The sequence below is a fragment of the Drosophila simulans genome, chromosome 3L (assembly GCF_016746395.2).
Source record: "Drosophila simulans strain w501 chromosome 3L, Prin_Dsim_3.1, whole genome shotgun sequence".
Classification (NCBI taxonomy): Eukaryota; Metazoa; Arthropoda; class Insecta; order Diptera; family Drosophilidae; genus Drosophila; species Drosophila simulans.
In genome coordinates, this window is record NC_052522.2 from 247003 (window position 1) to 261007 (window position 14005).

The following is a 14005-nucleotide window of genomic DNA, read 5'->3' on the forward strand; positions in this document are numbered from 1 at the left end:
AATGAATTAATGAAATATATAGAATAATGATGTATACTAAACTAAAATTAAGAAAAAACCAAAATCAGGACACACCACCACAAACTGGAATGGAAAAAGTTCCACTACCCTTACTATATCCATCAGTCCCAGCCCAAGTATAGGCTTATCTTTAAGGGAAGGGAAGTGACGTATTCACGCCAACTCATCACGCTCAGTTAATTGAGTTTCGTCTGCTCTCTCTAAAGCTCTTCTTAACGTAAACATCCAAGAACATCACATGATTTTACCGTTTAAAGCTATTTTCTATTCTTTATGTCTGTAACCCCTTCTCAATCTCACTCACATTTGAAATTAGTCTTAAGTTGAAAGTTATACTGTAAAGTTCAATAAGTCTTAAACCGATATTTAATAAAAACCACAACCGAATTTATTCAGTGTTTAATTTATTTCGGAGTTGATCCTAGTTTAAATACGGATCATTTGTTCGACAAATAAAAACAATTTAACTTTCAGCGTTGATCTTAGTTAAATACGGATCATTTGTTCGGCTCAATTAAAAAACTTTTTAACTATATATATATATATATATTATATATATATATATATTATATATCCATGTATATAGCCTTAAAACTGAGAGACTGGATTGCGTAGAAACTGACTGACGGACTTTGTTATATCGCATCGTCTGCAGATACTGATCAAGAATATAGATATATAGTTTATGTGATCATAAAGGGTATCTTCACTGCGAAGCAAACTTCTGACTGTTAAAATGTACCCTATGTAACTAAAGAACCCGATTAATAATAATAATATGATATTTAAAGTATATTTCGTTTTCGCTGAATAGGTGTGAATTTAAAAGCCCAGTAAGGAGTAAACCCAAAGACTAAAAATGAAAATGCAAGTTTTTTCAAAATATGCTGAACATTTATTATAAGCTTGCATTTTTACAAGTTACATACGCCTAAGTTAAAACCTACAGCATATGGTAAGGATATCAAATGAAATGCATGCTGTTTATTTACACTTTAATGTTTTGTACAAAGGCGATTTAACTTAATCTTAAAAATGTCTGGTGAATATGAAATTTTTTGCATACTGGTCTACGTTACTGAATACGGTCAATATGTACATTATTTATTATTATTAATTATACGTATTTATTATTGATAATATATGTATATATAACATTTGATTCAAAATAAGAATACATAACTGAATAACGATTTTCAAATTGTTAGAAGTGTCTTTATAAACTATAATCGTTTGTTCTAAAGTTTTCAGGGGCTATTATTTCTTATGTCCTTTGGCCAAAAACATTTTCGCGAAAATTTTTAATTTTTTGCACAAAGTATGACTCTAGTGCTTCAGCACACTTATAAAAGGATGATTCTTTTGGGTTATAGTAACGGCAGTTGTCAAAAATTTTTGTCATATCGCCTATGAACTCAGCTAGTTTCGTATAGGTGTTTGATTCGAGTTTAATTTCCATCCGTTTGAGATCTATAGAACGAAAATTTCCTTATTTTATTAGTTTTCGGATAAATTTAATTTTTGTGTTACATACCCATTGGCTCTTTAATCACTTTGTAATAATCGGGTGCTTCCTTCGGATCAACCGGTTCCATAAATGGCCAAGCACTTTTGTGTAACTGTAGGGAGATTGAATATTTATTCCATTACTTTTTCCGTTAGCCAGAAATGAATGTGATATTTACGAGTCAATTGGGTAAAGAGTATGAAGAATTATTCACTTTGTCTTGAACTCAACTCTCTGTGCCCAACTATTCTATAATACTTTCGTTCTGTTCGTTACTTTGTAATATTAATTCAAAAATTGTACAAATATGGCCGTATTTTAACATGCTTAATACCATCAATATTTGTTGGTTTATATAACACAGAATAAATTATACTTATTCAAAAATTGTATTTTGTATGTAAGGTCCCTAATAATAAATAAAAAATTATAAATTTAAGATTATTACCTGCATCTGCTTAATTAAGTTTTTCAGCTCTTCAACGTCATTTGGAGTCAGTTTTTTCATATTTGCAGCGTTAGCATCGTTTTTGCGTTGGCATTCAGGGCAAACATATTCATCAATAAACTCTGCTTCGCTCTGAAGTATTCCAACGCAACGGCCATGAAACCAATCCTGGCATTTATCACAGCATATATAAAATTGTGACTCGTCGTATGGTTGACGACAGCTACAGTAAAGCTGTTGCGTTTCTCTCGCCCTCTTGCAATCAATGCAAATGAACTCCGATAGTTTTTTAGAAGCTTCCTCGGTAATACTGACACAATCCCCATGGAACCAATTGCTGCACAAGTCGCACCCCACGTAAAACCTACATAGAAACAATTAAAATATATTAATTAACAGTGCGTTAAGAATATGCATTTCTGCATTACTTTGTGTCATCATATGGAGTACGGCAAATGCAATACAACTTTTCCTTTTTTCTTGTCAACTTTTTTGGTCGGCCGGCGCCATGTCTGGGGTTCTGCACCTCTGTCCTACAATTTGATTTAGGTTTTATTAGATATATCATATTTCACACAAGTCTACGCGTATAAGTACCGTTTAAAATCTAAATTTGGTTCGCCACTTCTTTCATTTTCGCTATGTTCGTCCGGTGAAGCGTTACTTAAGGGGCGTACATGTCTTTGGACTTTAGTTTTTACATCTTCGTGTATTTCGCTTTGTAAATTGCGCTCTAATAAGGAACGCTTGCGCAAAATATTTTTTTTAAGCAATTCTTTATGACGTTCCAACTGCGATTGCTTTTGTTCTCCAAGTTCAGCGACTTCGTCATTCTTGCTCCGATTTTTTTTTAAAATTCGATTAAATTGGCTGCTTGTTGTCATAGCATTTGGGCGTTTTAAGGAAGTACGAATTTTCCATTCAGTGTCATCGGTTTGGCGACTGGAAGTAAGTGCTTCCTCATTCACACTGCTCCTTGAGCATGATTCCCACTCATTCGTCGAATTCGCATTTTCTTGTTGCTTCTGCATACAAACAAGTTTTTCTTCAAGTTCCGGACTTAAATTACCTTGTTTCAAAGCATTTGAAATAGCTGAAATTCATGGCACTTATTATTTCAAAAACATTTATACTTTTATTCATTTTTTAACACTTACACTTCTGTATGTATCCTCTGGTAACAACGAAGCTTTCGTTTTGTTTATTTTCTAAGTCTGTTTCTGATATATCGAAGCCGGCAAGATTAGTTGGTTCCTTTTGCTCTGAACCCTCTAATAGGGAAGATGTACCGGCAAAGGACTCATTAGTTGTAATATTAGAATTTTCTGTTTCTGCACATTTACTGTTTTCCTGATCATCGCCATTATTAATGGCTATATCTTTAATAGTTGAATTGGCTTCGTAAGTTGTTGCTAGCGTATCGGCGTCGATTTCGATGTTGTTGGTCTGCAATGAACATCGTTTAAGGTCTTCACTTTCATATTTTAGGCGATGCTGCTCAATATTGTCTTGATCTTCAACTAGAACTAGATTATAAATTTTTAATTTTTTTTGCTTGCAAAATTGGCTTACAATTATTGTTGGTGCGGCACGGCAATTCACTTTCTAAAATTCTACCTTCGAATACTTCACATGGGGGTGAATGAACAATTTGATTCGGCGGACTGCAGACGACGATAATCTCATCATCATAATCTTCTTCTTCTTCAATTTCTCGCACAAAATAATTCGAATTCATCATACGAGTATAAGCTATTGATACGCCGCCACCAACCTAATCGTTTCCAAAAATGTAAGTTATTTTCAAAGTTTGAGAATTTGATTGCGTTAATATGAACGAGTACTAAGAGCTCAAAGAACAAAATTTACGAACACACCTACCTGACTTTAATCAGAGATCAGTTGTAGAATTTACTCCAGGCAACCTTTTAATGTGTTTTATTGAAGTTGTTGTAGTTGTCGAAGAGATTAACACGTGGTTAGGAGTTGAAGTTGTTGACACGTGACATTATGGCATGGTTAAACGTTTTTAAGCAGTGGAAGCATGAATTTGATTTTAAGGTATATGACACTTTTATTACAGAGATAGGATAGTATTTAAAATGGATTTAAAATTATAATGCAACTTGTGTAAAAGAGATTAAAATGCTATGAAACTGGTGTAAGGATATGTAAGGTGTATTAGGCCGTGTTATTGCAAAATTTAATTTTGGACAAGTGTAAACTTCATTTCGATTTAGATGAGATGATTATAAAAATGGTAAAGCCTTTGTGTTTATTATAAAGGACATGTCAGAAAATCTAGTTCAGTCGCGACATAAGCACATGCGTTTTGTATGGAGAAATCTTTTCTTAATTTTCCATTTAAAAAAACAAGACTTGCCTTTAATTTGTATAACTTCAAATATGCCAGTCAACTAAAACTCTGCGTGGGGTTAATCTCTTCAGCAGTTCGTATTTTAAACCAGATTTGAATTAAAATGGAAATTTAACTTGGCCATTAAAATTGTGACCAATGATTTTGTAATCCTAAAGTGAATTCAACTGATATCTGATTTATATTTATAGTCTATTAGCTCTGTATAAATTCTTTTCTTGCACAGATTTATAAGGTACGTTTGCAGACTTCTCTTCTTACTTATATATGAAGCATGCGCTTTTTGTCAACACAAAGGCCAATTTGCAAATAATCATCCAACTAATTCAGAAACAAAAATTCACAAACTTTTGAACATATTTTCATTGTGGTTTTTAGGCTATTGAATTAAGGAGGAATACACAATTTTATAAGATTAGACACACGCCTAAAAATTCCTACATTTGCAGGCTTTATAGTGTGTATGTATATGAGCTGAAATAATTATAGCAAAAATTTAGACATGATACTCTATTTTTATTCACTTTATAAATCCATTGTAAACGTTTCATTTAAATCTTTCTCTTCTTTGATACACGTCCCGGCTCAATTTATGTAGTTAGTTAATATAGTAGTTAATGCCACTTTTAACAGTATTTCCACTAATCTTATGATATCAGTATTGCAAAGATAAATTCGGTAGTTAGACAACATTAAAATTGTGCATTTGTGGTTGCTGGTTTAAAATTAATTCCAAAAGAAGAAACCTTTTACACCCACGAAAAGTTGTTTTTCAGCCAATGGCTGAACGATCTTAATGAAGATAGCATTTTTATAGATTTAAGTGGGGGCAAAAGTATTTCAAAGATTAAAACATTGAGAGCTTGCTAAATTATGCTATGGATGACTGATTTCGAAAATTATTCGTAAAAAAGAAACAGAGCTGGTCACAATTAGTGTAGTTGCATAATAGGTTTTATTGCAAAAAGCGCTTTACAATTTACAAATATTCTATGTATTACTTAGAAACCAAATGCCCCTCAGGCAAGAAAAGCTAATCGGAGCAAAGTTGTTCTAATACTTTTGCCTTGGTCTTTAACATTAGGTGACAGTCTGGATTATTGTTAAGTTAATATGCTTAATGTGCTTCCTACTCACTATGTAATATTTACTTATATTTAATAAGGTATTCACAATTTTAAGCTAAATACATTTTTATATTATTTAAATTAGGTAAACAAAATAAATATGACATATTCAAGTAATTAAACGGTATCATGTATTTTTAAATATCGAGCTCCTGTGTGGAGAATTCCTTGTTGAATAATTATTTTGCAATAGTAAGCCTTGGTTCATATTTCAATAAGTCTGTTGCTGTACTTGGAAACTATAAGTTATTGTTTACAGCTTAGGAATGTATACAAATTAGGAAACGCAATGTATTTAATTTATGTTCATTAAAATACAACAAACAAACAAATTAGGTGTACCAAACGAAACGTATAGAAAGTGCAAGTGAAGCAGCGACATGCCGCTCGGGTTCAATAAATAAGAAACTAAACTTAAACGTAGGATGGAACAAAAACAAATTGGCATTTCGGTCGAGAATCAGCAAATGCAACCCTCACAGTCCTGGTTCCTATTTCTCATTTATACTTTTACATTATAATTACAACTAAAAACTACTCACTTGCTGATGCGCAGCCGATTGGTGAACAGGTGTTAGAGGAGGTGGCTGTGATTGAACTGCATTTTCCGGCTGTACCGCCAAGTATATTTTTGTTGGGCCTAAAACACCAAGTTTGCCATTTGACTCTTGAGCTAAAATATAAGTGGGAGATATTAAAAGGCAACAAAATATACAATAGAACTACACACCCTTCATTAGTTGCTGCTTCACCTGCGTTTGCACCAATTGCAGTTGTTGTGCAGTGAAATCGTTGCCCACCAGGCCTTGCAATACTATACGTGGACCATGCTCGGTTTGCAATACTTGGGCGGTGACACATTTAATTACTGTTCCAGGCGGCTGATTCTGCAAAAGACTTTCCTCAACACTCAAGGCTTGCTGTTGGGCTGGGGCCTGGACAGTCTGGGTGAGAACCGGCTGTTGAGTTATTGGGGTAACGCCACTTTCGAAGTTTGTAGGTGACTGTTGATGTATCTGTTGCTGCTGCACAACGACTTGTTGTGGACTTTGTGGTGGGAGAGCCTGTTGCTTGACTGGTGAGTTCTGTGGGTTAGCTTGAGGTACTGCAGTGGCTGAATTACTTGTAACGATGTGAGCGTTCCCATCACCTTGGTGTTTAATATGTGCCACGATTTGAGCCTGATTATTTCCCAACGGTTTTACGATTACTTGTTGCCCATTCACTGTTGCCACCTGCAATTTGCCCTGTGCTAACTGCTGGGCTAAAGTTGAATTTGGAACCAAGACTTGTTGTGTGCCAGTTTCATTGCTATCAGTCGTGCTGATTTGTGTTTTTTCTTCAATGGTTTGCTGCGATTGTTGTTGAACCACAAGCTGTTTAACCAGTTTGGTTTGTGCACTTGGCGAAGATTGTACAATTTGGTTTGATTGAACCACAAATTGTTGCTGAGGCTGGACGACATGATGTTGCTGCTGCTGTTGCTGGGTTTGAATCTGCTGCTGAACCATCTGCAATGCTTGACTCTGCGGCACATTCCTCTGAGTAACAATAGTTTGACCAGGGCTTAAGATAATCCGTTGACCGCCAACTACTATCTGCTGCTGCACGTTGCTGGTATTAACAATTTGCTGAATTACTTTTTGCGTTGGTTGATTACCGACCTGTGTCATGGAGATCTGTTGTGGTGACTGCTGAATTGGTTGCGATTGTACTAGTTGCTGCTGTTGAACCGGTGATGTTCCTTGCTGTTGTGCCGCCGATGTAGATATAATAACCTTTTGTCCTTGTGCGTTTTGGCCCAATACAAGTTTTGACCCAGACTGCACAAGTACTTGCTGTAGAGCTTGCCCAGAGGTACTAGCGTTAACCACTTTTGACACTATCTTTTGCACGGGGGATGTTGAAGTTGCTGGTGATGAAGATGTTGATTGCTGCTGCTGTTGGGCCAGTAACAACTTATTCTTAATTTGAGCAAGCGGTAATGCTACTCGCGAGGATGATGCTATGGATTGGGTCGCTGAATTTTTTGTGACATGTTTAACTGCAATTTGCTTTATCATTGGCGTCACTGGATTTGTAGTAGTCTGTGCTGAACTGATGGCGGGTGACGACGAAGCAGAAGCTGGCTTAATGGGAACCTTTATTTTGTTTCCTAGAAATGGTAATATATTAAATTAGTAATATTGGATTTGAGCTTTTTTAAATATGACCCACCTTGCCCCGCCGAATTTGAAGATGTTGTGGTAGTCAGCACATGGAGTTTACCATCCGGCATTTGAACCAGCTGCTGCCCAGGATTTAACCCGCGTACGCTTACTTTGCCATCTGGGCCCCTTATAATTTGTACTTTATGCGGTGTAGATGTGGATGGATTTGACTGCGTGCTTGTCGAGCCTCCTACAGTAGGTGAAGCAGCTGCTGCTGCAGTATTAGCTCCTCCTGTTCTTGAAACCTGCGTAACTGCTTGCTGAATAATTCGAGTTGTGCCATCAGGGTTTTTAACAATGACACGCCTGCTACCGATAACCTGGCCTTTAACTGAAATGGTCAATAAGAATGATCAGTTCCTCCCTATGAATAAAACTTAAAAAGTTTACCTGGTGTCACAGAACGGGTTACTTCGCCAGTTGCAACCAATTTTCTCTGCTGATGAACAGCGCGCTGTAATTTCAATTGTTGTTCCATTTTTTCTTTAACATCTTCACTTAACTTAGGTGCCAGTTGGACGCGTCCGGCGACGCCAAGAGCTCCATTAGTTGAAGTGTTGGAACCACTACTACCACTTGCGTCCAATTGACGGGATGCTACAGATCGGGTGACAGCTGATAGGCGTGCCTTTTCTTGTTTTTCTCCCATAAATTTAATTTCCCATAGCTCCAATTTATCTTCGTCGACCCATTCCTCGCTTATTTGTGGCTCGGTTGGCTGAGGAGATTCAGCACGCTTTCGTTTTCGCAGTCCAGATCGTATAGATGTTACTTCTGTGGAACGAAAAATTAATTAATTTTGAATGCCTTTACGGAAATGCACATTAATTCTCACCTCTTACAGTCTTGGGCATTTCAAGTGGAATAACAACTTTTCGTCGCAAATAGCTTGTTTTCTCACCATAGCGTCCTGAATGCCGAAGTTTGAGCAATTCCAATGTTACAATTTCAGTATCCGTAGTAACCTGATGCTTCCCATCCGTGGATGGTGGCTTTGCTATCATGTCATCCCAGCGGAGACACGACCACAATATTCGTAGCTGAAGTGCTAGGCTGGATAAGGACGTGGCATTAGATGTTCTATAGGACCAACAGGTTCGGAAGAGGGGACGCGAGCACTGATACTGCCAAATTGTGTTATTTTTCGCTGCGTGATGAAAACCATTTGTCGATGTTTTTCCACCTAGACGAGCCAGTTTCAGTAGCTCAAATCGTGGTAGCACTAAAAGGCTACGCTTTTTTTTATGAGTAAGAAAATTTGATATAAGTGGGTATCGAGAGTATGATGGCTTTTTGGATATCGTTGACTTATCCTCAGTTTTTACAGCTTGCTCATACAACTTGGCTGCGTCATTAAGGAGGTATACACGACCCCGAGGTGAACTAGTCGAATAGACCCGCTCGGTTCCATTCTCAAATGTCTCTCGTTCGTATTTTTTCACACATTCGCGCTTAACCGGACGTGCAGTGATGGGAAATCTGCGGTTCTGTTTGTTAAGTGGTATATCCTTGTCTAACGTCTGATCCAACACATCCTTAGTGCCGATGTAGCTTTTTTTCGATTTCTGGTTACGCTTTCGCCGCCATCCAGGTGTCATATCGACATCTTCAGCGTTCCCAGAGTTTAAGCCCGTAACAATGGAGTCTTCGGTACTCTCAATTTCAACATTACTACAAACGTCCATACTCTCAATATAGTCTATTTTATCGGAGTCTTGTGTGTTCGAGTCAGGAGTTGTATTGCTTCCGCCACTGGCATCCCCCTCTTGTTTAATTCTCGTGTTGGTTATGCACTCCTGGTCAACCAGCAGGCACTCGGTCAATAAAGAATCGCTAAAAGGAACGGCGTGCGCTCGTGCATGTTCCCAATCTTGAAGTAAATCCAACGGCGCTTCGGATTCAGCTGGCTTCCCCTCTTCGGGATCATCCACGGTCACCTGAGATGATTCTCTTTTACCCTCCGTCAGCTTCTGCTCGAGAATAGATGGCTTTTTAACAGCGCCCAAAATAGCGGCAACTGTCTCTTTTGAGCCATTACCGGCAGTATGGGCCTTTCGCAACAGCAAAAGAAGTTCCTTTTTGGCCCGAGCTTTTTGAAGACATAATGGAGAGTAGCAAGTATTTTGGGTTATTTGAGATACAGCATTTGAATTGGTGTTACACTCCTTTGTGTAGCAACGAAAAACTTTAGCAAATCGATTAAGCTGACTAAATTGTAAGCGCACGGTTTGAATTTGTTTAGCCAGCGAATTAACAAGTTCCAAGTTTACGTTTGCAGGACCCCCCTTTGCTTGGACTTCAGTAAGGCGAAGTAAACGCTTCTCCAGAAACGTTTGTTTGCTGTTGGCTGTAACATTTTGAGAAGAAACAAGAAGCGGCTTCGTGTCAGAAGGAACTTTAGAAGCCATCTGCTCCTCGACCTCGGCCAACTTTAAACGGCGATCCAATAGATCATCTAACCTAGATTTGCGAGCCACTTTCGAATAATAAGTGCGACCTGGAGCATTAAGTGCTTTGCTGACGTCGATGTGCCCTTTGACTTTCTCCCTAACATCTTCTATAACTTTCACATTTTTATATTGGTCCGGTAAATAATGACACACCTGTCCATCCACATTGCTTGACTCACATTGTTGCATAAACCGTTGGGTGCGTGGGTCGACTAAAATAATTTCATTTACGTCGTTTTCCTCTCCCATGGTGTAATGTACGTAGACTCTATTGTGTGTTAGTGGCTGGGCTCGCCGTGCACGAACACCACAGCGTCGACTGCTTGAGAGCCAAAGCCAGCCCCATTGTCCGTGTACCCGGTATTCTTCTCCTTTTTGCTTCCAGACTTGATGTTTGAGACCCAGGGTATACTTTATGTAGTTAAATGCTAAGCGATTACGTTCTTCCTCATCATCCCGCTCGCGCTTCTCTCGCTTTTCCAGCTTTTTTCGCTCTTCTCGTTCGGCACTAGTTATGCGTTGCAAGGTTGTGTGCCCGAGTTGCTCATGCCAGACGTTGGCAAAAACAACGCTCTTAAGGGACGCTTGAAAAAGTAACAATACGACCGCAAATTCAGAAGGTCGACGGGCGTTCATCACCGCAGCATTCCAAATTTTTTTGTTAACTACCCAGTTAATATTTAAAAAGGAAGCTGCTATATTGGATTCGAAGTTGATCAATGTTTGCCTCAGAGTGGTTATCATATTGTCAGTAGTTCCCATGGTTATACCGATCCATTTAAAGTCAGAAGCCGTCGTTAACGAGAACTTATGGGACAGATGGCGTCGCTTATCTCGCTCCTCGTTTCGTTGCGGCTTATTGAGTGCAATCGGATTTGTTGAATACTGGTTGACATAATTTTTAAATCCTTGCTCCATACCAAGTTTGAAATACAAAGTACCATTAGTCAGCTGATTGGATTTTTGACGCGTGACCATTTTACATTCTTCTGGTTTTTTTGTTCCCTCTTCAGATTTAGAATCAACATCTTTTTCATCCTCGTCAAGGACCTCTTTCTCCAAAAGTTCATTTTTAGCCTCTTGTTCGATTTCGATAACACTACGCTTCGTGTGTTTGTGTTCATTGGTTAAGGTCTCAGTCAGTTTCATTTGGCGCTCGATTTCGTCTCTCCGTTCTGTAATCTGGCTATGCAGACGAGTTTCCAGTTCTTCGGCGTCCAGTCGGCTGAGCAGCAATTTTAACTTACTTGTCGTACTGTAATACCAGCATGTAAAGTCCTCCTGATCCTCGATAAAAATGCGACGTGCAATAAACCAATATTTGCGCCCATGACGATCAACACCGAGGCTATCATGCCGGATTAGCACGCCTTGTTTTTCCTGTGGCAACACGCAGTCCACTACGCCACTTACCTTATGCGAGCGGCAAAGCCCGCACTGCCAATCCTCAGTAGGTACGTCATTCATTGGCGGGTCCACACATTCCAAATGATAGACAGCAGGGCACGTCTCGCAGCATAATAAATCACCGAGCCGATGGCATACGCGGCAATGGTCATCATAATGAATAGGCCCCTCCTGCAGCATTACATCTCGTATAGAATTGGAGGTTAAAAATTGATCTGACAGAAACTGGAGCACTTCAAGCCGATTTTCAATGCCCGTGTACGGGTATTCAGTTTGGCTTAAAATCTGAAACACGTTGCGATCAAACGTCTTATCGCTTTCCACATAGCTTCGCAAAACTTCCGGCCACGTTATAGAGTCAATCAGGTAAAGACTTATATTAACCGTATCTTTTTGATCCAGCGGGCCAAAATGTGTACCCTGCGCGTCCTCTTCTCGAAGAATCGCTTTAAGTAACATTATGTGTACCTCCGTCAATAATGCACTTTGCTCCTCACAAGCCAGCGCTGCACACAAGTCTTCAAATCGGAATGGTGAAAGGCGGACCATGTGGCGAAATCGTCGCAGTACTTCATAGATACTGAGCGCGCGCAAAACGTGTGTATTAGCGATGAAAAGATCTTCCGACGAGTCCGGCAAATCAAGCGCTGCATACTGTCGACCTTCCTGCAGCCACACAGGTTCTGGGCTAGGAGGACGTGGCGGCCGACCAACTCCATTTTGGTTAAAGCTGCACACGGAAAATTCTGATTCGCTCTCGTTGGCTACTTCTAGGCTCTCGTCGTCGCTGGGAGTAAGCAGCATATCATCCTCATTATCGGATTTATCTTCTTCGGAATCCCCAAAATCTGACCCGTAGTGATACTCCGACTCGTACCCTGAAAAAAGGAACAGTAACTCTTAGAACCAATATGACCAACACCTAAGTGCATAAAACCTGACATACTGTCACTGCTATGGTAGACCCAATTTCTACTGAATCGTATTTAAGTAATTGTTAATAAACTCAAGCCAACTAGACTGAAAGATTTTTTGTTGAAGGATTTCAAAAATAATCGTTGTTATAAGGAGCAGATACTGAAACTGACTCGCACGGTGGTGGTTGTCACGAAAATATTAAATTTGATCTTTTATGAAGCGGAAGCTCTTTAACGTACAGGAAAACTCATATGAAGTATGAGTAGCATTCAAAACAATCGAAGTTTTCTCCGCTGTAATGAACGCTCTGAAAATATATCGCACATGATGTTCCCCATTAGTCTTTGAACTGGTCAGAGCGAAACTGTAAGTCTTTACTCCCATGTTCGAGTGTAGGTGCCCCTTTAACCCACCTTTCCTCCCAGAGTAGCTGCTGGTGTTCGGTTGCACGGCGGATTTGCGGCCTCGTCCCCTCTTAGCGGCGCTCCCGCGACTGCGATTGGTGTGGTTATTGTGGCTGCTCCTGCTGCCCTCGTCGCTCTGTGGAGAAATGCCCCTGGATGCCGACGGAGTGCTGGGCTGCGACTTTCCCTCGCTGAGATACTTGGGCTTCTTGAGCAGCTGGTAGTTGAAGCGTCCTGATGCGCGTTCGTTGGGCGTCTTTGGCGGACGTCCACGTTTACGGCTGCCGCGACCGCTCATCTTGTTTGTTTCCGCCTTGCGTATTTATCTGGCTGTGTGCTGGGGTGCGTGGGGATACTCTCCTCAGATATTGTTCCAAGTTAACGCTGCGAAGCTGCACATTAGATCTGAAACGAAAATGAACCCATTAGTACACGGTGACACAGGGAACGCACACCGCATCTCACTCGCACCCAGCTAGCTATGTATTTACGGGACACATTCAAACACACATTTACTCAACAGCGTATGTGGGGGAAAAATCGATCAGATCGTCAAAAGTTTGTCGTTGGGTGTTTACTTTCTTCGTATTGCGCAAATTTGGAATTAAAAAAAAACCGCCAAAAGAGCTTGTTTAGTTCAGAATAACGGTCCCGATTAAATACATTAAGTACATGTATTCAAAACACATTCTTGGCTTCTAGTGTTGGACGGCAAAGGCACTGGACAGCACCACCAAGTTCGATTGTATGTGTGCGAGTGCGATGAAATGAAGCCAACGCACATTGTCCGCCATTTAAGCAACCGTGAAAATTTTAGAGACTGATTAAATGTCACTCTTCATTCAGAATTAACACATGGGTTTACTGCGCAAATTACCCAGCATGTTGCGGAATAATTGCACAGGATTTAACACGATATATTCTAATATTTTTAACAATCTTCAGCACACTGCGAAAGACACTTTTACCTAACATTACAGTTCTGAACATAGCTAAAGACGGTGTACAGTCGGCCAATCCCAGCGACTCTTCTATTGCGTGAGGCCAGAAGCGTCCTCTTGCGGTCGGCTTGGAGAAATAATTCTTTAAGGTTGCACAAACGATATAGACAGGGTTGCTTTTGGCATTTACACTGA

The 14005-nt window shown here is 39.5% G+C and overlaps 1 protein-coding gene across 15 annotated transcripts; it reads right to left on the bottom strand.

Moving 5' to 3' along the window:
• Positions 1 to 893: 893 nt before the first annotated feature.
• On the bottom strand, positions 894 to 13976 carry LOC6736217 (nucleosome-remodeling factor subunit NURF301). Of its 15 annotated transcripts, none has more exons than XM_039293428.2 (15): positions 13652 to 13793; positions 12879 to 13274; positions 8526 to 12425; positions 8081 to 8464; positions 7698 to 8021; positions 7145 to 7635; positions 6211 to 7078; positions 6023 to 6153; positions 3549 to 3750; positions 3134 to 3502; positions 2574 to 3069; positions 2405 to 2509; positions 1977 to 2340; positions 1556 to 1640; positions 894 to 1491 (listed from the first exon to the last, which is right to left on the bottom strand). In XM_039293428.2, exons 2-15 carry the CDS (start codon positions 13165 to 13167, stop codon positions 1286 to 1288), a joined length of 8214 nt encoding a protein of 2737 aa, XP_039149362.1. In that variant the 5' UTR covers positions 13168 to 13274; positions 13652 to 13793; the 3' UTR covers positions 894 to 1285. The 15 variants fall into 15 exon arrangements, with proteins under 15 accessions (XP_039149362.1, XP_039149361.1, XP_039149360.1 ...); XM_039293427.2 differs by having other exon boundaries at positions 6211 to 7081; XM_039293426.2 differs by having other exon boundaries at positions 6211 to 7084.
• Between the last annotated feature and the right edge of the window lie 29 nt (positions 13977 to 14005).

Bases quoted from the DNA above. Each gene is read 5' to 3' on its own strand.
- LOC6736217 (XM_039293422.2), bottom strand. From the start codon at position 13,167: ATGAGCGGTCGCGGCAGCCGTAAACGTGGACGTCCGCCAAAGACGCCC. The intron at 8,465-8,525 runs GTGAGAATTAAT...TTCGTTCCACAG, and splicing joins AATGCCCAAGACTGTAAGAG to AAGTAACATCTATACGATCT. The intron at 2,341-2,404 runs GTAATGCAGAAA...GTTTCTATGTAG, and splicing joins ACTCCATATGATGACACAAA to GTTTTACGTGGGGTGCGACT.